This window comes from Suricata suricatta, chromosome 9 (assembly GCF_006229205.1).
Source record: "Suricata suricatta isolate VVHF042 chromosome 9, meerkat_22Aug2017_6uvM2_HiC, whole genome shotgun sequence".
Lineage (NCBI taxonomy): Eukaryota > Metazoa > Chordata > Mammalia > Carnivora > Herpestidae > Suricata > Suricata suricatta.
This window is the reverse complement of record NC_043708.1, coordinates 97,573,663-97,599,063: the sequence shown is the minus strand read 5'-3', so window position 1 is coordinate 97,599,063 and position 25,401 is coordinate 97,573,663. Positions and strand designations below refer to the sequence as shown.

Genomic DNA, 25,401 nt, shown 5'->3' with positions numbered 1-25,401 from the left:
TAATCTGTAAACACAAGGAAAATTGTTAATTATATATTTTCCAGACTAACAGTTGAATCCGTTGCTTAATGGTATATCACTTAAAAGTTGAAGGAAAATATACTGAGCATATTATTTGAAAATATAAATTGTATGTTGTTTGAAAATCAGTTAGTCTTATTTTTCTGACATTTTTATACATTCTATGGTGTGGTTTTTAATTATTTTAAAAAATGGAGCAACCTAAATGTTTAATAAGGAATTGTTAATACATAAATTATTCATAATAAAAACGATGGTGCTGAAATATACTTATGAAAAGGAGTTCAGGATATATTTTTAAATGAAAAAATAGATTATAAATATTAAGTACATTATCTCATTTTATAAAAACGTGTGTGCTATTTATTTGGTTATATGTATACAAAAATCTGAAAGGACATGTATGAGTAGGGACTATCTTTTTTGCCTTTTCTATAGTTTCTAATGTTTCAGCAGTAAGTATGGATAATTCATGAGATGGGGATAAAAAGATAATCATAGAATGGATTATTCAGATCTAAAGGAAACACTGACCGAGCTTATTAAACAATGAAGTTACTAAAACAAAATAGAAACTAAAGATTCTAAACAAACTAAAAAACTAACAGTTCTAAACTAAACCCCAAAATCACATAACTGTATACGATTTCAAATGATTTGCTGCCACCCTGTGAGGAAGTCTATTCATTGCGTGACTGAAATAAGCAAAATACGGAACTATGAAAAATCTGTAACTGAAAATGGAATCGCTTACATAAGCATGATCCAAGACGTTGCTTAAAGCTCTGTACCAGTCGATCAGTTTTGTTTTCTCTTCCAGCTTATTTAACAAAACTGCTAGGGAGAAAATAATACCTAACGTATGATTTCAGTATGTCAAAGTCTGTTCTAATAATTATGACTTTATCTTACAAAAATCATATGAAGTTGTTTTTTCCTTATTTTAATACATCATAGATTTTTAACGACCTGCTAACAGTGAGTAAATGTTATCAAAACAATGTAAACCCAGGAGCTCCATTTTGGGTCAATGATTTAAATTTTTGAGCTTTTCTTTTCCCCTCAACCACCCTCCCCCATTCCCATATGCACTGCCCAAATAAATAGTCGACTGTTGCGCCTTTGTAGGGATCTACTGGATGAAATTTCTGAGAGGGATTATTAATTCTCCAAATAATCTTAGTTTCTTGAAGTTGTAGAACAGCGTTGCTATTCAAAGTATGATCCACGGAGCTAGGCCCTTCGGAGAACTGATTGTTACCGATCCATGGTGAGACGGGTGCAGAAATTGAGAGTAACCATTTGGAAAACTTTATGGTAATTTTACAGGATATGGCTGTTGGCTCTAATAATAAAATGTTTCTAATATTTTTGTTTTATCTTACCTGAGCAATGTCCACAACTGTTAATTCAAAAAACTAATCTGATCGCTCCCCACATGCATTCTGGGCAGCACTATCGTATTCGGCCTCCAGAATTTTGCCAAGGATTCTTCTGAGGTTTATTTAGTTCCCCAAAATGAGGCCTCCGATATTTTCTTTCCCTTGTTTTCATCAATGTTATGCTACAAAAGTATTATAATGTTAATAAAGCCAACATCACGAGTGTAAAAAGAAGTCTTGTCTCGGCAGCAGGGAATAAGCGCTGCCAGACCCGCTGGAAGGCAGCGCTCCCGGCAGGCGCCTGCGCAGACGATCCGCCGCAGCAGCCGACAGGGCGGGGACAAGGACTGTGCGGCGTGGAGAAGACGCCACGCCTCCGCCTGAAGAAGGTCGGGATACCACCACTTCCGCCGGGGCGGCGCTCTGCGTCCGGGTCAGCTGTTGCCGCTGCAGCTGTAGCCAGGGGACGGGGCCAGGGTCTCCACTGCCGTCCGAGGGGAGCGGGCTCCTCTCGGCGCTACCTCCTGCGACCTGGCCGTCAGCCCTACGTCGCCGGCCTGGAGGGGCGAAGAAGACGAGGGGGCCAAGGCTTCCTCTGGGGTGAGTGCGGCCCGGGAAGACTCGGCACGGCGGGTCTGGGCTGGAAGCAGGCCTGGGGCGGATGTCTGAGGGGCGCGTGGCCACCGGGCAGCCCGAGAGAGGAAGCCCAGAGAGGGATCCGGTGTAGCGGGCGCCTTGGAACCTGCCCGGGAGGCGCTTCCCGGATCCCCACCCAGCTTAGGCCCCCGCCCTTGCCTCGGCTCCTGCTTGCCTTTGCTATCCTTGCCCGCCCCCGCTACCCCTTTTCCGTTTGTGCTGTTGTGCTCGGGATGGAACTTGCCCCATTCCAGCCCCCCTTGCACACACCCTGCTCTGGGTGCGTGACCGGGCCCCCTTGGTCCGGTATTTAAGACCAGCGTCAGTCCTGATGCAGAACAAAGAAACTTGGACGTCTGGTGTGCCTCATACCCTCGGGGAATAGACACGGAAGCGGCATTTGCAGTGAAAGCTTTAGTAGACCTTGCTGTGTGAAAAGCCAAATTCCTGCGTAGATTCAGACTTTACCTCTTGCTTAATGGTTTGAGTTTCCTGGGTGTAGCTGATGCAGCTTGAGACCAAGTAGATCAGCTCATGTTAAATCAGGAATTTATTCGGGTCTGTTACGTTGCTTTGAAACTTCCCTTGTCTGCCTGTTCCGGGAGCTCTTTGAGAGCACAACTTTTGCCCTGCTCATCCTGTTAATCACAGTGCCTTCCTTATAGTTAGCTGACGTGTGTGATTGCATCTAGTGTTGCTTCTTTCATCCTCACCGTTTTTGATTAGGATCTCTGTTTCTATTAATGCCTGATTCCTTAACTTTTTTCCGATTATACATATTCTTTCTCTAAAATTTTATAAGAATTTCTGCAACTTGTAAATGGATAAGGTTGGTAACTGAAGTTACTCAGTTTAGTTAGCTTATATACTATCTTCTTGATGATCTTGTACATCTTTTACTTAGCTCTTGTCATTTTACATTTTCTCCAAACTATTCTTAGTCTTTATAGTCTCCTCTATTGCAACCGAACAGCATTGGGCTTATTCAGGAGGTATGACTGGTCCACTTCTGCAAACGTGGAACTTGAACTAGATTATCATAAATCAGTGCTGTTGTAGTCTTTAAGATTGGAAGTTAAATGTAACCAGATCTGGCATTACAGGCTTATTCTGTATAAAGTTGCCAGTGTGCTTGAGACAGTGTGCTGTAATGGCTATGGTTAATCTGGGAACCAGGATGTAGTGTCATTTGCCTCACATGTGAGAAAAAAACGGTGATAATAACACCAATGTTTTCTACCTCGCAGAAGTTGTTCATTGGAACATAGGGGATGATGAATGTACAGGTGGTTAGTAGATGTGAAAAGGAAAGTGCTCTTGATTCCATCCAAAAGATAGGGGCAGGGATGCAAGAAAGCATCTGAAAAAGGAAGTATATATAGCCAGTTCTGAAAAGTTAACCTTGACCCACGGTAGATGGGAAGATATCTTATTAAGCTTCCTTTACGGTACAAAGGAAATTACTAGCATACTATGATAGTAATATTTCAGAGTTATCATGTTTTTGTTTATTAATTTAAAATGAGAGAGGGAGAGTGCAAGCGGGGGAGGGACAGAGAGAGGGGAAGAAAGAATTCCAAGAGGGCGCCGTGCTATACCGGGCCCAGTCTCCTGAACCGTGAGATCATGCATGACCTGAGCCCAAATCAAGAGTTGGTCACTGAACCGACTGAGCCATGCAGGCACCCCTCAAAATTATAATTTTATATTACAACTAATACTTGTAACTACAGGGGCATCTGGGTGGCTCAGTCGATTAAGCAATCAAGTGTTTGACTCTTGATTTTTGGCTCAGGTCATGATCTCATGGTTGGCTGGATCCGGCCCCGTATCAGGGTCTGCACTGACAGCGGGGAACTTGCTTGGGATTCTCTCTCTCCCTCTCTCTTAAACAAACTTTTTTTTTTTTAAGTACTGTTTAGGGGCGACTGGGTGGCTGACTCAGTTGAGTGTCCAGCTTTGGCTCAGGTCATGATCTGGCTCATGAGTTTGAGCCTCACATCAGGCTCTGTGCTGACAGCTCAGTGCCTGGAGCCTGCTTTGGATTCTTTGTCTCCTTCTCTCTCTCTGCCCCTCCTCTGCTCATGCTCTGTCTCTCTCTCCTTCAAAATAAATAAACATTAAAAAAATTTTTGAGTACTGTTTATAGGTGGCATAATTATTCTTTGCCTTATTTTCAGTTTTGGGAAGACTCAGGTCATTGTAATTTTTCTTGAATTTTGTGTTAACGTTTCTGATAGAGTATCTCATTTTACTCTTTTTTTAAATTGAGGTTTAATTGGCATATAACATATTGGTTTGAGGTGTACATACAATAATGATTTGATATTTTTATATATTGGGAAATGATTACTGCAGTGAGTGTAGTTAAACATTCATTGCCGCATATTGTTAAAAATTTTTATCTTGTGATGAAAACTTTCAAGAATTATTTTCTTAGCATCTTTCAGGTGTGTAATACAGTATTAATTATAATCATCATATTGTACATTATATCCTTAGGATTTATTTTATAGCTGGAAGTTTGTACCTTTTGACCCCCTTCACCCATTTCACCCACTCCTCTAACCCTCCTCTCCTCTGGCAACCGGTGTTCTCTGCATCTATGAACTTGAGGTGTATGTGTGTGTGTGTGCGCGTGTGCACATGTGTTTTAAGATTGCACATATAAGTGAGACCATACAGTATTTGTCTTTCCCTGACTTACTTTACGTAGCATAATACCCTCAAGGTCTATCCATTTGTTTCACCTGGCAAGATTTCATTCTTTTTATGGCTGAATAATATTCCATTCTATATATATATGTCACAGTTTCTTTATCCATTCATTTATGGGTGAAAACTTAGGTTGCTTCTGTACTTTGGCTTTTGTAAATAATGCCGCAGTGAACGTGAAGCTGCATATATCTTTTTGAGATAGTGGTTTTGTTTCCTTCAGATAAACACCCAGAGGTGGAATTTCTGTGTCCTTTGGTCTACTTTTAACTTTTTGAGGAACCGCCATACTGTTTTCCACGGTGGCTGCACCAATTCACATTCCTCCCAACAGTGCACAAGGGCTTCTTTTTCTCCATACCCTGTCAACACTTACTATTTCTTGTGGATTTGAGAATGGCCATTCTAATAGCTGTAAGGTGATTTTTCATTGTGTCATTTCATTCTTAAAAACTCCTGCATGGTCCTGCTCTCAAGGAAGTGGTGACAAGTGTGTAAGATTTTTCTGGAGGTGTTTTGGTGATCTTTGTAAATGTATAAGTTGGCGTCAAGTGTTTTCCTGTAATGCTACCAGTGTTGCCCTCAGAGGGCAAAATGAACATAAATATTTAGAATGAAGCCCTTTTGTTTAAATGGGAAACGAAAGGCTTGCCTGGGCCCTTCCTCCTGCCAACTGTAACTGATTTCTGCACGGTTACTGGCACCTGCTCCAGCAGAACTGTCCAACTGCATAATAGTAAAGTTGCCATGTAAGATTCTAATTTATAACTCAGATGGCTGTAAATATGATGTTAATATTTATTTTTTGCTTTTAATATTTTGAATATTGAGTTGCATAGGGAAATCCCCATCTTTATCTTGGGTGAATTTACCACCACACTTGCCTCCAGAGGCTGTCAGGAGGAAATCCATTCTCCTTGATTTTTAACCTCATTGAGGTTGGCACTGTTCTGAGTTTATCTCTATGACTTCTGCTGATAACTGGCATAAGTAATGATGTGCCCCCAGCACCCCAAGTCTGCTGAGAAATCAAGGTTTTTTTTGTTGTTGCATTATGTTATTTTAACAAATGGCATCTTAAAGTGTTATTTCCGCATTCTAATTTACCAACTCTATGAACAAAAAATGGGAAACAGCCACAGTTAACTTGTGAGTCAGCAGTGTCCTGATTTCCTTCAAAGTGGTTGTGCTTATATTGCTCCTTTCTTGTTCATTTCCTGTTCTTACAGCTGCTGGTGATTAAGTGCTTCCAAGAACAATATTCTCTCAATTGTTTAAACTTTTTGTCTACCTAGTGTACTTTTCTCCCTAAAATTCATGATGAAATGGTCAAGAGTGAATCTATCTTTATCTCTCCTCCTAGGTTCAGTTTAACTGACTTAAATAAATTATCCCCAAACTAAAATATCCATGTCCATGTGCTGTGTGTATTAACATCATGTACTTCATGATTTTGAAGTACAAATGGAATGAATCAGCTGAGCTGTCGGAAGGACTCGGGCTCTCTATTGTGTGGATAAGTTCTTTTCAAGTGATAGGCTTGTTGCAGTGGTAGAGGATCTAAAGGACATGGTTTTTCTTACTGAATTTCACTGATGACATATTTTCTCTTACAAATAAGGAATAATTTTTACCAACACACATTGGTAATTGCATGTCTGTGCATCCCCTTTTGAGGGGTAAAAAACAGAAAGCCCACTTACGTAGTTTAATAGGAAAAATGAGCCTAAAGGATAGAGCAGAACAAAGGCTTGCTATCCAGTGCCATACCGTACAATTAAATATTTATTCTTATAACTGGTATTTACAGACTTATGTGCCAGGCACTGTGCTAGGGCTTGGGAATATAGTGATGGCAACTTTCAGTTGAGGTATTAAATATTTTTCTGAGTCTGTGGGATGTTTGAAAAGACACCAACAGCATCCTGATATTTTTCCAACACGTGGCAAAAAGGTGAGACCAAAATAATGGAAACCTTTTCTGATTATTGAATTTAGGAAGTATATTAGTTCACTTTAGAGTGCTTATGAAACCCTTGAGTACTAAATTTAAAGTTTGGAAGAGATGATTTTAAATCTTTACTAATAGAGTGTTTCAGGTTTCTTGAGCATCAGTTTCCAGGGCAGTAAACATTAAGTATTTGGGCTTGTTGACCATAATTTTGGGGCCCTCTACACTAGTTCCATGTTCTTTATATAAGAGATGGATAAGGTAGGTATCTCTTTTTATTTTTTTCTCTACTCAACGTTGCCTAGGTTAGTGTTTCCCCAGAGAATTAGAAATCCGTTACTCCTGTATATAAATACTGAGTTTTCCAAGCAAATATGTTGGTGAGGAAAAGATAGCATTTGCCATTTTTTCTGTACTTGAAAGTGTGTCCTCGAAAATTTAAACCTTTTGAGAATGTATGAAACCGTTCTTTGAGCATAAGTAAGAATGCAAACTTGGCAGAGATGTAAATTTAGTTTATCATGTGGGATCCAACACTTTAGAAAATTACCAGTGTAATTTTATTGTTGTTCTGGAACATAATGCTTTTTCAGTACAACTTTGTACATCTTTTGACTGTTGTAATGACAGCAGATAAAGCAGCCATAAACCAAGACCATGTCTTTGTTTTATTTATTCATGTATTTATTTTACTGCAGTATAATTAACAATGTTGTATCAGTTTCAGGTGTATAGTAGAGTGATTCAGCCAATCTGTACATGACTCAGTGCTCATTAGGTTAAGTGTACTCTGAATCCCCGTCACCCATTCCTCACCCACCTCCCCACCAGTTTCTTCTCTATACTTGGAGGGTGTTGTATATCTCTTTTTATTTTGTTCTTTTGTTTTGTTTCTTAAATTCCACATATGATGTATTTGTCCACATATCTGTCTTTCTCTGACTGGCTTATTTCACTTAGCATTATATCCTTGAGATCCATCCATGTTGTTTTAGAAGACTAATTGAAATGAATGTGAATGACTGGCACCACTTGTTTTATTTGGTAAGTATTTTAAAAAGTTATATGTACATGATTTTAAAAGTCAGATAGTTTAGGATTTACTATGAAAAGCATCAGTCATTCTCCCCATGCCACCCTCTTTCTTCTACTGGGGCCGGCCACTTTTCACCTTGTTTTTAATACTTCTAGTGATACTTCCTCTCTTAAGAAATAGCTGTTTCATGCTTTTTTAAAAATAAATTTAGTTATCTGTTGACTTGCTCTAATGTCATTGAACTGAATATTCATTTATACTTCTCCCCTAAAGTTGTCAGTTTTTTGTTGCACTTGTTAACCAGTTGATCTTTATGACTTCTTTTTTTTTCCCTGTTACAGTTTATTGTCAAGTTGGTTTCCATGTAACACCCAATGCTCATTCCAACAAGTACGTTCCTCCATGCCCATCACCCCCCTTCCCCTCAGCCCCAGCCCCATCACCCCTCAGTTCTCAGTATTCAAGAGTCTCTCATGGTTTGCCTCTCTCCCTCTTCCCAACTATTTTTATCCCCTTCCCCTCCCTCATGGTCCTGTTAAGTTTCTCCTGTTCCACGTATAAGTGAAAACATACGGTATCTGTCCTTCTCTGCCTGACTTATTTCACTTAGCATAACACCCTCGAGTTCCATCCTGTTGCTACAAATGGCCACATTACATTCTTTCTCGTTGCCATGTAGTACTCCATTGTATATATAAACCACATCTTCTTGATCCACTCATCAGGTGATGGACATTTTGGCTCTTTCCATGAGTTGGCTATTGTTGAAAGTGCCACTATGAACATTGGGGTACATGTGCCCCTATGCATCAGCACTCCTGTATCCCTTGGGTAAATTCCTAGCAGTGCTATTGCTGGGCCATAGGGGAATTCTATTGTTAACTTTTTGAGGAACCTCCACACTGTTTTCCAGAGCGCTGCACCAACAGCGTAGGAGGGTGCCCATTTCTCCATGTCCTCGCCAGCATCTATAGTCTCCTGATTTGTTCATTTTAGCCACTCTGACCGACGTGAGGTAGTATATCAGTGTGATTTTGATTGGTATTTCCCTGATGATAAGTATCGCTGAGCATCGTTTCATGTGTCTGTTGTCCATCTGGATGTCCTCTTTGGAGAAGTGTCTGTTCATGTCTTCTACCCATTTCATCACTGGATTATTTGTTTTTCAGGTGTGGAGTTTGGTGAGTTCCTTATAGATTTTGGATACTAGCCCTTTATCTGATATGTCATTTGCCACTATTTTTTCCCATTCCGTCAGTTGCCTGTTAGTTTTTTCTATTGTTTCCTTTGCAGTGCAGAGGCTTTTTATCTTGATGAGGTCCCAATAGTTCATTTTTGTTCTTGATTCCCTTGCCTTTGGGGATGTGTAGAGTAAGAAATTGCTGTGGTTGAGATCAAGGAGGTGGTTTCCTGCTTTCTTCTCTAGGGTTTTGATAGTTTCCTGTCTCACATTTATGTCTTTCATCCATTTTGAGTTTATTTTTGTGTATGGTGTAAGATAGTGGTCTAGTTTCATTCTTCTGCATGTTGCTGTCCAGTTCTCCCAGCACCATCTATTAAAGAGGCTGTCTTTTTTCCATTGGTTATTCTTTCCTGCTTTGTCAAAGATTAATTGGCCATACACTTGTGGGTCCAGTTCTTCATTATTACTTTGGTTATTCGGGGTCTTTTGTGGTTCCATACAAATTTTAGGATTGTTTGTTCTAGCTTGGGAAGAATGCTGGTGCAGTTTTGATGGGGATTGCATTGAATGTGTAGATTGCTTTGGGTAGTAATGACATTTTAACAATATTTATTCTTCCAATCCATGAGCATGGAATGTTTTTCCATTTCTTTGTATCTTCTTCAATTTCCTTCATTAGTTTTCATCATACAGATCTTTTACATCTTTGGTTAGGTTTATTCCTAGTTATTTTATAGGTTTTTGTGCAGGTGTGAATAGGATCAGTATCTTGATTTCTCTTTCTGTTGCTTCATTTTTGGTGTATAAAAATGCAACTGATTTTTGTATGCTGGTACCCAGTGACTTTGCTGAATCCATGGATCAATCAGTTCTAGTAGGCTTCTGATGGAGTCTGTTGGGTTTTCCATTTAGAGTATCATGTCATCCGCAAAAAGTGAAAGTTTGATTTTTTCTTTGCTGATTCTGATGTCTTTTTTTCCCCTTTTGTTGTCTGATTGCTGATGCTAGGACTTCCAGCACTATGTTAAACAGCAGTGGTGAGAGTGGACACCCCTGTCGTGTTCCTGATCTTGGGGAAAGCTCTCAGTTTTTCCCCATTAAGGATGATATTAGCTGTGGGCTTTTCATAATGGCTTTTATGATGTTAAGTATGAAGTTAAGTTCCTTCTATCCCCACTTTCTCGAGGGTCTTTATTAAGAAGGGATGTTGTATTTTGTCAAATGCTTTTTTTGCATCTATCAACAGGATCATATGGTTTTTTTCTTTTCTTTTATTAATGTGATGTATCACATTGTGAATATTGAACCAGCCCTGTAACCCAGGAATGAAGCCCACTTGATCATGGTGGATAATTCTCTTTATATGCTGTTGAATTCGATTTGCTAGTATCTTGTTGAGGATTTTTGCATTCGTATTCATCAAGGATATTGGCCTGTAGTTCTCTTTTTTTTTTTTGCCGGGTCTCGGTCTGGTTTGGGAATCAAAGTGATGCTGGCTTCATAGAATGAGTTTTCCTTCCATTTCTATTTTTTGGAATAGCTCGAGAAGAATGAATATTAACTCTGATTTAAATGTCTGGTAGAATTCCCCAGGAAAGCTATCTGGCCCCAGACTCTTATTTATTGGGAGATTTTTTATAACTCATTCGTTTTCATCACTAGTTATGGGTCTGTTCAGATTTTCTGTCTCTTCCCATTTGAATTTTAGTAGTGTGTGTGTGTTTAGGAATTTGTCCATTTTTTTAGGTTGTCCAGTTGGTTGGCATATAATTTTTCATAGTATTCCCTGATAATCGCTTGTATTTCTGAGGGATTAGTTGTAATAAATCCATTTTCATTTGTGATTTTGTCTATTTGGGGCTCTCTTTTTTCTTTTTGAGAAGCCTGGCTAGAGGTTTATCAATTTTGTTTACTTTTTCAAAACTGAACTCTTGGTGTCATTGATCTGTTCAGCTGGGGGTTTTTTTGGATTCTATATTGTTTATTTCTTCCCTGATCTTTATTATTTCTCCTCTTCTGCTGGGTTTGGGGTGCTCTTGCTGCTCTGCTTCTAGTTCCTTTAGGTGCTCTGTTAGATTTTGTATTTCCTCTTTTTCTAGTTCCTTGACATAGGCCTGGAGTGCAATGTGCTTTCCTCTTAAGACTGGCTTTGCTGCATCCCAAAGAGTTTGGATTGTTGTGTTTTCATATTCATTTGTTTCCATATATTTTTAATTTCTTCTCTAATTGCCTGATTGGCCCATTCATTCTTTAGTAGGGTGTTCTTTAGCCTCCATGTTTTTGGAGGTTTTCCAGACATTTTCCTGTGATTGACTTCACCTTTCATAGCATTGTGATCTGAAAGTGTGCATGGTATGATCTCAGTTCTTTTATATTTATGGAGGGCTGCTTTATGACCCACTATGTGATCTGTCTCAGAGAATATACCATGTGCACTGGAGAAGACAGTGAGTTCCCTAGCCACAGGATATAGAGTTCTAAATATATCTGTCAGATCCATCTGGTCCAATGTGTCATTCAGGTCCATTGTTTCTTTAGTGATCTTATGTCTAGTTGATCTATCCATTTTGCTATAAGTGGAGTATTAAAGTCCCCTACAATTAGCACATTCTTATCAAATAATATTGTTTATGTTTGTGATTAGCTTTATATATTTGGGTGCTTCTGGATTCAGTGTGTAGAGACTTATAATTGTTAGCTCTTCCTAATGGATAGACATTGTAATTATTATATAATTCCCTTCTTCATCTCTTGTTCCTGTCTTAACTTTAAAGTCCAGTTTGTCTGATATAAGTATGGCTACTCCAGCTTTTTTTTGACTTCTAGTTGAATGATAGATAGTTCTCCATCCCCTTACTTTCAATCTGAAGGTGTCGTCAGGTCTAAAATGAGTCTCTTATAGACAGCAAATAGATGGATTTTGTTTTTGATCCATTCTGCTACCCTATGTCTTTTGATTGGAGCATTTAGTCCATTTACATTCAATGTTATTATTGAAAATTGGGGTTTAGAGTCATTGTATTCTCCGTAGGATTCATGCTTGTAGTGGTGTCTCTGGTACCTTGTGTTCCTTGCAACATTTCCCTCATACAGTCCCTCTTAGGATTTCTTGTAGAGCTGGTTTAACGGTAATAAATTCTTTCAATTTTTGTTTGGGAAAACTTTTTAAATTTTTTTTAGTGTTTCATTTATTTTTGATACAGAGAGAGACAGAGCATGAGAGAGGAAGGGGGCAGAGAGAGAGAGGGAGACACAGAATCGGAAGCCGGCTCCAGGCTCAGAGCTTATCAGCATAGAGCCCGTCGCGGGGCTCAAACTCATGAACATGAGATCGTGACCTGAGCTGAAGTCAGAGGCCTAATCGACTGAGCCACCCAGGCGCCCCATGTTTGGGAAAACCTTTATCTCTCCTTCTATTCTGAATGACAGCCTTGCTGGATAAACAATTCTTGGCTGCATATTTTTTCTGTTCATCACATTGAAGATTTCCTGCCATTCCTTTCTGGCCTTCCAAGTTTCAGTAGATAGATCTGCAACCACCCTGATATGTCTACCTTTGTGTGTTAGGGCCCTTTTATCCCTAGCTGCTTTCAGAATTCTCTTTTTATCCTTATATATTGCCAATTTCACTATGATATGTCAAGCAGAAGATCGATTCAAGTTACGTCTGAGGGGTGTTCTCTGTGCCACTTGGATTTCAGTGTCTTTTTCCATCCCCAGATTGGGGAAGTTCTCAGCTATAATTTGTTCACGCACCCCTTCAGCCCCTTTCTCTTTCTCTTCTTCAGGAATTCCTGTGATATGGATATTGTTCCATATGATTGCATCACTCAGTTCTTGAATTCTCCTTTCGTGCTCCTGGGTCAATTTATCTCTCTTTTTCTCGGCTTCCTTTTTTTCTATAATTTTGTCTCTAATTCACCTATTCTCCTCTCTGCCTCTTCAATCCATGCAGTGGCCACCTCCATTTTATTATGTACCTCCTTTATAGCATTTTTTAATTCATCATAACTATTTTTCAGGTCCATAATCTTTGTAGCAATAGCTTCTCTGGTGTCTTCCATGCCTTTTTCAAGCCCAGTGATTAATTTTATAACTGTTGTTCTAAATTCTTGGTCAGTTATGTTGCTTATATCTGATTTGAGCAGTTCTGTGGCTGTGACTTCTTCCTGGAATATTTTTGGAGGAGAGTTCTTCCATATCGTTATTTTGGTTTGCTTTCTGTCTCTTGTCAGTTTTAAAAGCTTGCACCTGTGAGTATTGCTGTATTAAAGGAGGCTCATTGACTGTCCAGGGCCTATCTGTTCAGGAAGTGTTCATTTAATGGTGTCCCTTGGTCTCTCTTGTTGTGCCTTTGGTTATTTTATTTCCCTACTTGCAGTGATATTTGGGACTTTCGACCATGTGTACTTCAGCTTGTTTCCTGAGGTAGCCCTGGAAGGGAAAACAGACAGACCGACATGGAACAAAAGCATGCAAACGCACAGACTAAATCAAACAAGCAAACAGAAAGAAAACAAAAACAAAAACAACAAAAGACTAAGGGCAGTCTAAAAGCATAAAATCCAGAAATCCCACCTACAAATAAAGAGCAGGGTAGAGGCAGTGCTGATGGAAGAGCATCTACAAAGAGAGAAGTGACAGGAGTGGGGAGAAAGAGAAGTTGAACATTGACCAGGCAGAGAGACTAAAAGGCTTAATTCAGAGAGAGAAAAAGGAGAATATGGTAGGAGGCGAGGAGAAAGAAACAAAGATATTGTTACCCAGAGAAACTATGTAGTCTGATTATTCCAGAGAGAGAAAGGAAGGTAAAGACCAGGTACAGAGTATGCAACAAGAGAATGGATTAAATGTGACTGTTTAAGCAAACCTATAACAGAGTGCCCAGTCCAGTGGAGGGGAGAGATAAGAATGAGATAAGGGAGAATTTACCTGAATAGCAAGAATTGGTCTAGAGTTAATCACAGCAGTGCATCAATGCTGGTCTTGCCCCAGGCTATGGTCCAAAAAAAAAAAAAACAAACAAACAAAAAACAAAAGGCAGCTGTCCAGCATGGATGGGCATTGTTTGGCGTAGGTAGGTCTCACCTCCACTGTGGGTCCTGAGGGCCGCTCCCTGAGGCCCTGCCCTGATGGTTGTGGGGAGAAAAATGGCAGCCCCCGCCAGTCCCTTCTCAAACCAAGCATTGTAAATCACTCTTTTGGGTCCAGTCTCCCTGTGCCGCAGCGTAGCCAAGGCGGTTTGTGTCCTATGTCCCAAGCCCTGCCTCGTTTCCAGATCTCAGTCCCCGCGCTTTAATGATACCTCCCAGAATGTAATCCCACGGCCCGGCTGCTTCCTAGCCGGGGATCACCTAGAGGGAGTAGGGGAACAGTTTCTCCTGATGCCAACTGGGACCGGGACCGGGCACCCAGCCCAAAGTAAGCACCGCAGTTAGAGATGGAATCTCTCTCCAGTACCCTGCGGTTAGAGATGGGATGATAGGATCCCTCTCCGTCCTGGGCCGAGGCTTTTCTCTTCTCCAGGGACAGTTCGAGGAGCAGTGTCAGCTGTTCTTTTCCCTTTGTCTCTCCGCAGAGGGGGCTCCCTCCCATCCATGCTTCCATGTTCCAGCCCATTTTCATCTTCCCAGTTCGCAGTCACGCACCTGTGAGGCTGTCTTCTTAGTTGATTCTGTCTCATTTCCTCCCAGACTCTTGTGGTTCAGCGTCCTTTGGCTTCAGTCCTTCTTTGTTTGAGAGATGCGGGCAGGAAGTACGGAGCTCCCTCTTTCTCCACCGTCTTGCCTCTCTGCTATGACTTCTTAAATTATATACGTAAACCTCTGTTTCTTATTCCATCAACCAAACCAATCCCTAGGTTCTTCATTTGTAAAAACAAGGATGTTGGCCCCCACACCCTTCCTTGGAGAAACTAAAATTTAATGGCCTAGGTTAACACATGCAGATGCATCAATTGAAATATACACTAAGTTAAGTGTCTGAAAACGTATGCTAAACTGTATGAGAAAAGTTTAGTGCAGATATGAAGCAAATCAAAATTAATTCGCTGGATAATTACTGAATAGCCTTCTTTAAATGGCTCTAGAATTGTGGCATTGAAACGATAGAAGAGGAAATACAGAAAACAGCACACATGTTAATTATACTTCAATTCAAAAATGTTAATTATACCTCAATTTAAAAAGAATACAGCCCACATATCACTTGACTACACTACCATTGTGAGTATATGTGCAATTTGCTCTCGGTTTCTAGAATCAGGTTCCATCCGGAGGACAGAAATTTCCTTAAAGGTCTAGAGTAGAGAATACATTTTCTTTTATTCAATGTGCCTTTCCCCCAAAATAGTTTCTGCCTAATTCACAGTATTTAATAAAATTTAAGTCACAACCTGGGCTACACATGCATATATGTAACTGAAAACAAAAATATTTTCGCTGTACAATACTCTTACTACAAATAGGACTTACTTGGGGCATTTGGGTGACTCAGTCGGTTAAGCGTCCAACTTTGGCTCAGGTCATGATCTCACAGTTCATGGGTTCGAGCCCCGCATCAGTCCCTTTGCTGACAGCTAGCTCAGAGCCTAGGGGGCTGTCTTCGGATTCTATGTCTTCCCTCTCTCTCTCTGACCCTCCCCTGCTCTCACACACACACACACACACACACACACACACACACACACTCTCTCTCTCTCTCTCTCTCTCTCTCTCTCTCTCAAAAATAAAACACTAAAATAAAAAAAAGGCACTTATTTTACTAGAATTCTCTCTCTCTCTCTCGCTCTCTCTCTGATTTTCATTGTCATTTTTTTCTTAATGGTGTTGAAACCCAGTAAATTGATTTCATGAGCAGGGTGGAGATGTGAACTAAGGTACAAGATTATTATACATTTTCAGCAGATTAAAAATAACATGGAAGATATGTTGTTATGAATTTTTCTCTTTTCACAGGACATTGGCTCTCTGGATTTTCAGGAGTTTGTAGTTGATATCGAATCTAAGCTGAGGATGGAAGGTGTGGAACTTAAGGAAGAATGGCAAGATGAAGATTTTCCAATGTGAGCAATACTTTTAATAGAAAACATTTAAAACAAAGCTTCAGAAGCTCTTTATTGAGATGTCACTTCCTAAATGAATATTGATTTTTTTAAAGAAGCCCAGTATTGAGGGGGCACCTGGGTGGTTCAGTTGGTTAAGCATCTGACTTTGGCTCAGGGCATGATCTCACAGTCCGTGGGTTCGAGCCCTGCGTCGGGCTCTGTGCTGACAGCTCAAAACCTGGAGCCTGCTTCAGATTCTGTGTCTCCCTCTCTCTCTGCCCCACCCTGCCTCACGCTCTGTCTCTCTCTCTCTCTCAAAAACAAACATTAAAAAAAAAAAAAAAGCTTAGTATTGAAAGGTATTCATTTGATACTAGAAAATGAGAGTTCCTTTCCAACAGTTAGAAGAATTCTCTTGTATCTTATTTTCCAACTAAATATATGTGATCTTCTATAAATCTTTTATTTTTGTTTTCAAGATTTAAATTTCAAACACTTTGTTATTATAAAAAAATGCTTTAATATGGTATTTCTTAGAGTAAGGGGTTCCTGGGAGAAGGGAGTCTTTAAATGTCGGTAAGAGTTGTTAAATCTTGTGCTTCTGTTTTAAGAAGAGACTTATTAAATAAATAAGGGTTTTTTAAAGATCATCTAGCCTGCTACCTTGATATATTTGCATTTGTATTTACAATGGTATTGGTCCAGCTGGATTAAGAGAAAAAGGGCAGAAGCAGATCTTACATTTAAATGATGCTTCCATACCTTCCTGGTCGGAAGACCATCCCAGTGCATAGAAAGGTCGCTTATCAGTAGGAGTATGGACAGCTGGTGGGAGTACTCAGTCATTGCGTAAACATGGTGATAATAGTAGTGTAGAAATGCTGCGCTCAGAAGAGTTGTAGCCGTCATTGCCATGCTCCCGTGTGATGGACAGTTTCCCTTCATCACCCGTTGTGTCGTACGTCCCGTTAAATTCCTGCATTTGAATTATATACTTTTTAGGTTGTTTATAATTTTTGCAATTGTTTTATGGTTGTATTTAAGAGCAATTACATAACGAATTTGTATCTACTTTTATGTTACTTATTTAAATACGTAAGTCATCTCTAGCAGTCTGAAGGTTTTTTTCTTTAAAAGTGGTTTGTAAATTCCTGAAGCTTAAGAAACCACTCTATTCACTTTTCCACATAATTGCTTCTATAAGATATTTTTAATTAATAAGTTTTTAAATTTGTGAATTAAAAAGTATGTCTGTGTCTTCTAGACCTTTACCAGAAGATGATAGTGTGGAAGCAGATACATTAGCTATAACTGGACCAGAGAGCCAGCCTGGTAAGAATTTGACGCTTTGGTTTCAATTAAACAATAGGTTTTGTGCTATTTTCAAACACATTTCTTTTTTTTTTTAATGTTTATTTATTTTTGAGAAACAGGAAGGAGAAGTGCACAGACAGAAGGAGACACAGACTCTGAAGCAGGCTCCAGGCTCTGAGCTGTCATCACAGAGCCTGACGCAGGGCTCGAACTCACGAAATGTGAGATCATCATGACCTGAGCCAAAGCCAGCCTCTTAACCAACTGAGCCACCCAGGCACCCCAAACACATTTCTTTGTCAAGCAAAAAAATACATATATTCACTTTTTGTTCTGTTACAGGGAGCCAAAGAATAAGTTGAAAGTTTAAGAAAGCATTTTTGGAATGCTTTGGAAATTTTAACTTTCCAAAGGCATACCCTTGGATTTTGGAAATTTCTACAATAAAAGGTTGAGAGATCATTTTTAGTAGTATGAGTTGACTATAAGGTCTGCCTCTGTTATTTAAAAAGATGTATCCTTGTTGGGGTATGTCATCTTGCCATGATATAGAAACAATAATGATCAAAATCAGAGTTTGTAAATGATTGCTTAGGGATTATGTTTGGTTAATGTTATTTTTCTAAAGAATGAAGTGATTAAAATTTTCTCTCATTCAACTTGAGCATGTAAGCATTCCTTCTAATCTATTTTTCACTTTTTCTTTTTTCTTTTTTCTTTTTAACCCATTCCATGTTCGCTAGAACTTAATGGAAATAAAGTAAGAAAGAAACTCATGGCGCCAGACATTAGCCTGACCCTGGATCCTAGCGATGGCTCTGTGCTGTCAGATGATTTGGACGGAAGTGGGGAGATTGACTTAGATGACCTGGACACGCCATCGGAGAACAGTGATGAATTTGAGTGGGAAGGTAAATGCCTCATGGTATTTATCTAACCTTTATTAATGTTTGTCTCTCTATGCATATGTGTTTTTTGGATAGCGGTCTCATATTAGGATAGTTGGAAAAACTTAAAACTTGAGCATGAACCCAAAATCAATCACTAGGGGATTTTGTTGAAATATAATGTTATTCTTTAAAATTCCTACTGCATGTGTTCTGAGATGTGAAATACTGCTACCACTGAATATTCTCATGGCTTTCAAAACTGTTTTTAGTAGATTACAGGTAGCTTAACTTTTTTTTAATTGCCCAGTATCGTAAAGCTATGTTTTCTCATGTTGCTTCCAAAAATTGGTTGATAATTATGCCATGTTCTTTTATTCAGTAGATCATCTAATGGAAAAAAAACTTCGAAGAAACATATGATTTAGGGAATATGCTAAAAGTAGTTAAGGATTTGAAGGGAGTTTTTAGTTAGGTTTGCCTGATACTGGTACACTGTGCGAACAACCCGCTTGAATTATGCATCCTCTTAGTCCTCAAACTGCATGTTCCTTATTATTAGTTATTTAGAATTCAAAGGAATTGGCACGTGTTTTGCTTTGGATGCTTTCTTTAATGACATAATTGCTGTGTACAGTATCTTTATATACTTGTTTGTATGTTCCCCCCTTAAAATGATTTTCACTTCAAAGCAGTGGTTGGCACTCTGTGTCTTATCTGCAGTAAAGAGTAAGAGCCGTGATATGCTGTATCTTTGTTCCTTTTTCCTTCCCTGTTTTACTGGTGCGCTAAGCAGTCCAGTTATAGCAATATTTTAAAAGATACTGAAATAGTTTTCTGCCTATGTGTTTTGTCTCCTCTTTCTTTAATGCTGCTGTAGTCATTTCCTGGAAGGATATTTTCCGTTAACAGCTTTATCTTGGAAACAAACAACTAACATGCAGTAGGTTCCCCTTCCCCCATCTTTTGGTAAGGACTATGATACTCAAATTTTGAAAATCATTACTTCATTTAAAATTCGCTAAAATGCAATCTTGGAATGTAAATTATACCTAATCATTGGTGCTTCTGCTTTGGCTAATGTCAATTTAAAACTTTTGCATGTACATATCAGAAAATTTTCAGTAAATGTATGCTTAAGAAAATTGATCACATGAGAAATAATCATTGGCTAGTTAACCACTTTCTATCTGGTATTACAGTGTTTGGGGAGTAATTTATGGCCTCAATAGCAAAAATCAGTTTGCTCTCAGATAGTTACTATAAATAACCTATAGTGGTAACTACCAAGAACAATGTTGTAAATAGAATCTAGAACAACATTGTGCAGCCTATTTGCCAAGATTTTGATGGCTGTGTGAATTTTCTTTTTTGGACTCATGAATATATACTGCAGGGTGATTAGGTGCTTTCTGAATAAAGCAACACCAAAAAAGCTAACCATGTTTTCCAAAAACATAAAATGGCCTTGTATGAAGAATAAGCCCTTTCCTCTATTATAGAAGAAATAACTTAAAATCCCATAGAAGGCATAATAAAAAATTCTCTGACCAATCTAATTAGATGGTAAAGTGGTTAACATGCAATTTTATTTTAATTTGTTATTTATAAATAAGTTTGATTTAAAACCCCTTTGTTTTGACAGATGATCTCCCAAAGCCCAAAACTACTGAAGTTATCAGGAAAGGCTCGATTACCGAATACACGGCAGCGGAGGAGAAAGAAGATGGCCGGCGCTGGCGCTTGTTCAGAATCGGTGAGCAGGACCACAGGGTTGATATGAAGGCGATTGAGCCCTACAAGAAAGTTATCAGCCACGGAGGTAAGAGCTGTCAAAGATTGTTCATATTTTTTAGTGTAATATCAGAAATGTAAATGCTTGAAGAAACTTTCCCTTGAGTTAAAAAATATAATTGATAAGCATTTCTTATGCGACTTTAGAAATATAACAGGTGTGAGGTCAAAGTGTAAAACCAAACTTAAAAATCATTAGTACGTGCTCACAGTAAGTTCAAAAGGTACAAAAGTGTGGTACAGCAGAAGCTGTCTTCCTCCCACCCTCTTCCTCGCCCCCCCAAAATTGAGACTTTCTCCTCTTTTTACCCATTTATAGTTTATTTTTTAAATTTTTTAAATGTTTTATTTATTTTTGAGAGACAGAGAGCATGAGAGGGGAGGGGTCAGGGAGAGAAGAGACCCAGAATCCGAAGCAGGCTCCAGGCTCTGAGCTGTCAGCACAGAGCCTGATGTGGGGCTCGAGCCCACGAACCATGAGATCATGACTTGAGCTGAAGCCAGATGCTCAACCGACTGAGCCACCCGGGCGCTCCTCCATTTATAATTTATATACAGTGAAACTCTGTAATCGTTTTTTGTAGCATTTGCAAATTTCTTTTTTCTGTCCCAGCTTCATGACATATAATTAACATACAACATTGCGTAAGTTTAAGGTGTAAAATGTGTTGATGTAATACAATGTATATTGCATAGTGATCACCATTTCTTTTTTGTGGTGAGAACTTTTATGATCTACTATCTTAGCAACTTCCGGGTACATAATATGGTATTATTAACTCTAGTCACTGTGCTGTACATCAGATCCCTAGAACTTAATCATAACCTATAACTGGAAGTTTGTACCTTTTGACAAACATCTCTTTCTCCCCCGCCCCTAGTAACCACCATTCTAGTCTCTGTTTCTAAGTTAGGCTTTTTTAGATTCCACATACAAGTGATGTCATACAGTATTTGTTTTTCTTATTTTTGACTTTTTCACATAGAAGTGCTCTAATCTGAAATGTAAGATTCAATGAGATTTGACAAATGCCCATGTAACCATGTATACTCATGTCACCTACACCTTGAGACGTGTAGAACTTCTCATTGACCCCCCAAATTCTCTCATACTTCTTCCCAGTGAATACCCCCTCCCCAGTAAACACTCTTCTAATGTCTCTCGCCATGACACTTCTTGTCCTAGAATTTCATGTAACTAGAATCATATGGTAGACATTCTTTTTGTCTGCCGCTTCTGCTCAGCATATTCTGGAGATTTGTCCATGTTGTTGTATCTATCTCTTGTTCATTCCTTTTTATTGCTAAGTAATATTTTATGTTGTGGATCAACCACAATTGGCTTATTCAGTTTTCTTTTGATGGACGTGTAAGTTGTTTCCAGTTTGGACAATTATGATTAAAACTGCTGTGAACATTCTTGTACTAGTATTTTTTGTTGTGTAAGTAAAACCTGGCGTTACCTTAAAAACCTAAACAAATCCTGTAGCTTTACCATAAAGTGCAGAACTAGTTCATTCCACATTTCTTATGGTGTACCAACTTTGCATGTTTGTGGGATATCCAAAAATATAAGGCTTTTGTTTCTTAAGAAATCACAAGTCAAATAGGAAAAGCTATGGAAGTACAATTATAACTTCTATCCATCTGTGCCATGTTCAGAAGTTTATCTATACACTGTAAATAGTACCAGAATGTTAATAGTAGTCCAAATACAATTCACTCTTAGGGCTGCTGGATGGCTCAGTCTGTTGAGCATCCAACGTCAGCTCAGGTTGTGATTTCATGGTTCATGAGTTTGAGTCCCCCATGGGGATCTGTGCTGACAGCTCAGAGCCTGGATCCTGCTTTGGATTCTGTCTCCCTCTCTCTCTGCCCTCCCCAACTTGTGCATGCACTTGCTCTCGCTCTCTCTATCTCTCAAAAATAAACATTAAAAAAAATGCAAGTCACTCTCTAGAACATGTCATATTACCTGAAATCCTAATGTGGGAAAGGGAACCACATAGGTTAAGTACATTGGATTTTTTTTTATGTAAAGTCATTTCTACTTAATTTACTCTCTGCTAAGTGCATTCCCTCCTTATTTCTGTAGTCTTCATTCATCTGAAAACAAATCGCTTGAATATTTGCAGTTACATTATTCCACCCAATTTAATCTTATTCAGATGAAGAAAACAGGGTAATCTAGATCAGGAAGTCCACAGACTTGCATAATTCAGCTAGTTCACTGGAGACAAGTTGGGAGACCTGCCTTATGTTTAGGTTTAAACCCAGTATCTTTCAGGACTCGTGCTTTATTTGGATTCAGGGGAAATAATCGGGGCCATTTTATCCTACTGCATTATCACAGTGTGTTTTGTGACTAAGAGATTAAGAAAGGTATTGAAGATGCTAATGTACTTGAAACGTTTAAACCTTTTCACATGTTTGTAAACACTAGAAATGAAAATTAAAGCAAAACAGTTTGTTGCTGGAGACAGCTTAATATCCAGAGATTATAGTAAACATACACATTTTAACACTTTTTCTTCTGTTAGAATTGTCAGAGATGTAATCTTTTCTTAGTTTTTAATACTCTAAAATTTCCAAAATGCTAGGCATTGTTGGGTATAAAACTATTTTTTGAAAGCACCCACTTTAACCATAAATTGCATAGGATTGTTTTATTGCAGATGTTTTTGGATTATATCACATTTGTCTATTTGCTAAAATAAGTCTGGCTTTCTGATAATGCTACTTTAACTGGTTTTCTGGGGTTTTGCCCACCATTTCCTCTTCAGATTTTATTGTTCTCGTTTTGAGAAGAGGGAATTTAAAGATCTTTCTTAATTTTTTAAGATTAAAAAAGAAACTGTGCTTTTTGATCCAAAAATTTGTGGAATGTGAACCACTCTAATCTGTCAATTGTACGGATTTCCTCTGAAAAAGTAAAATCATGCTGGTGATTTTCTTTGATTTCTTTTCCAGGATATTACGGAGATGGATTAAATGCCATTGTTGTGTTTGCTGTATGTTTTATGCCTGAAAGTGGTCAGCCCAACTATAGATACCTGATGGACAATCTCTTTAAGTAAGTATATCTCCACAAAAACATTTGGACGGAATTATGGGTTAATTAGATCTCTAGGTTAAGGAGGTAAACTTTAACTGGGAAAAGATAAATATCCTTGTCCTGATTAAGTTCTTATTCTTTGGTATTATGCAACTATTTGTTCTTCAACTCAGTAGTCAATTTAAAGCTGGAAGGGATATTTCAAATGATCTGTTGCAACTACTAAATTATTTATATTTGAGGATGCATTGAGTATAAAGAAATTGCTTTTATCTCAAAGTCATCTGGCTAAATTGCATTTATTCCCAAGAAACCGAATGTAACTGAAGGTCTGTTATATTTCTCCAGAATCATTTTCTTTCTTAACTTAGTGCTGTTTGTAAAATTCTTATTGAGGAAGGGTGCCGGAGTGGCTCAGGTGGCGTCTGACTCTTGATCTCAGCTAACATCTTGATCGCATGAACCATGAGAGTGAGCGTCAGGCTCCGTGCTGACAGCGTGGAGCCTGCTTAGGATTCTCTCTCCCTCTCTGTCCCTCTCTTGCGCACACACACTCTTTCTCTCAAAATAAATAAACTTTAAAAAACTTATTGTGAAAAATTTCAAACCTATACAAAGGCAGTATATTGAATCACCCACTTCCATAGTTACCAGCTTATACCTCCCCAGGATTTATGCTTTCTCCATTGTATAACTTTGAGAAAATCCCAGAAATTGTGTTAGATCATCTATAAACATTTAAATATATGTTTATAAAAGACAATTCTTTTTGATATATAATCATAATACTAACTAATGCAATTTTAAAACTTTTTTTTTTTTTTAGAGAGAGAGAGAGAGAGAGAGACAAAGATAGTGTGCCTGTATGGGCGAGGGGGGCGGGTGGTGGGCAGCGAGAGAGAAAGAGAGCGAGCGTCTCAAGCGGGTTCCTCTGGTGCAGGGCGATCCCATGACCCTGGGATCATGACCTGAGTGGGATGCCCAACCAGCGGAGCCGCCCGGGCGCCCCCAGCTCATGCAGTGGTAGGATTGTAATTGGCTTCGCGGTCATGGAAGGGCAGGGCATTGTATAATGTGGATAATTGTGTTTGGCACTACACAGCGATATTTAAGGCTTAAACTCTGTTGTTTTTACAGGTATGTTATTGGCACTTTGGAGCTGTTAGTAGCAGAAAACTACATGATAGTTTATTTAAATGGTGCTACAACTCGAAGAAAAATGCCCAGTCTGGGATGGCTCAGGAAATGCTATCAGCAAATTGATAGAAGGTATTATAAATACACATTGAAAGCTAGTCTGAATAATTTTTAGATTAGATTTATTAGGTCAAATTTTATTTCCTCTTGGCATTTAAAGACGCCATAAATTGTATTAGTTAATTTTATGACACATTTCTGTTTTCTCAGTTCCATATCTTAGAATATCATGAAGGAAATCAGTTTTGATTTCTTTTACAAAGAATAATTCTTTAAAATAAACTTATAAACTAGTTATTCATTTCTTCTTATTTATACTGTACTGAACATTTTCCTGTAATTTTACATTTTGGGAAAGGATGGAAAACTTAGTACATTTCCTACTTTAATATATTGTGAATTATGCCTAACTCATGGTGCTTAGCATATTTCATGGTATTTTTTTTTAATGTTTATTTATTTTTGAGAGAGAGACACACAGTGTGCATGGGGGAGGGTCAGAGACAAAAGGAGAACACAGAGTTTGAAGCAGGCTTCAGACTCTCAGCTGTCAGCACAGAGCCCAATGCAGGGCTCGAACCCACAAACCATGAGATGGTGACATGAGCCAAAGTCAGGCTTAACTGACTGAGCGACCCAGGCGCTCCTGTTTTATGATTTTTAAGATGCTTAGCTATAATTTTCCTCTGGAATGAGTTCCAGAAGTATGTTCTCCTGGGAGTGAGTCATCCATGTGAATGGAAGGAACTTTGATTCTCCGATTGGTTTGATTTGACAATACCTAATTTGCACTAATTTAATGAACTCAAATACCTAAACATGGCAGGGGCTAGTTTTTATGATTAAAAAAAAGTCCTTGATAATCAATTTAAGTGTGAAATATACCTTAATAAAACAGCAGTTTTTATTTTGTCATTATAAGTCATCCAGGATAATGCCTTTAATTTTTATTTGGAATTTTAGACTCCATAAGAACACATTAGATCTGATTTACGTTTCCTGTTCCTGTAGTGATCATGTCCAGCTTTCTGCTTGCATAGTGCCTTCGATAGTGTTGAAAAAATGAATACCAATTTCCTCCTCTCCTGAAACATGAAAACAGTTTACCTGTGTATTCAGTACTGGCCTCTGCCCCTGGCTGACAGAATCCTAAAGACAAGTGAATATATCTAGCAGACATTTAAT

The 25,401-nt window shown here is 38.6% G+C and overlaps 1 protein-coding gene across 2 annotated transcripts in view; it reads left to right on the top strand.

Annotated features, from left to right (window-relative positions):
* Window positions 1–1,807: 1,807 nt before the first annotated feature.
* The window catches only part of BNIP2 (BCL2 interacting protein 2), a 32,521-nt gene continuing 8,927 nt past the window's right edge, over window positions 1,808–25,401 (top strand). For both annotated transcript variants that reach the window (XM_029951410.1, XM_029951408.1), the window contains exons 1-7: window positions 1,808–2,003; window positions 15,881–15,987; window positions 17,234–17,301; window positions 18,027–18,194; window positions 19,816–19,992; window positions 22,935–23,037; window positions 24,157–24,288. In XM_029951410.1, coding sequence (XP_029807270.1) covers window positions 15,938–15,987; window positions 17,234–17,301; window positions 18,027–18,194; window positions 19,816–19,992; window positions 22,935–23,037; window positions 24,157–24,288 — 698 coding nt within the window. In that variant the 5' untranslated portion in view covers window positions 1,808–2,003; window positions 15,881–15,937. The remainder of the gene's footprint in view (window positions 2,004–15,880; window positions 15,988–17,233; window positions 17,302–18,026; window positions 18,195–19,815; window positions 19,993–22,934; window positions 23,038–24,156; window positions 24,289–25,401) is intronic.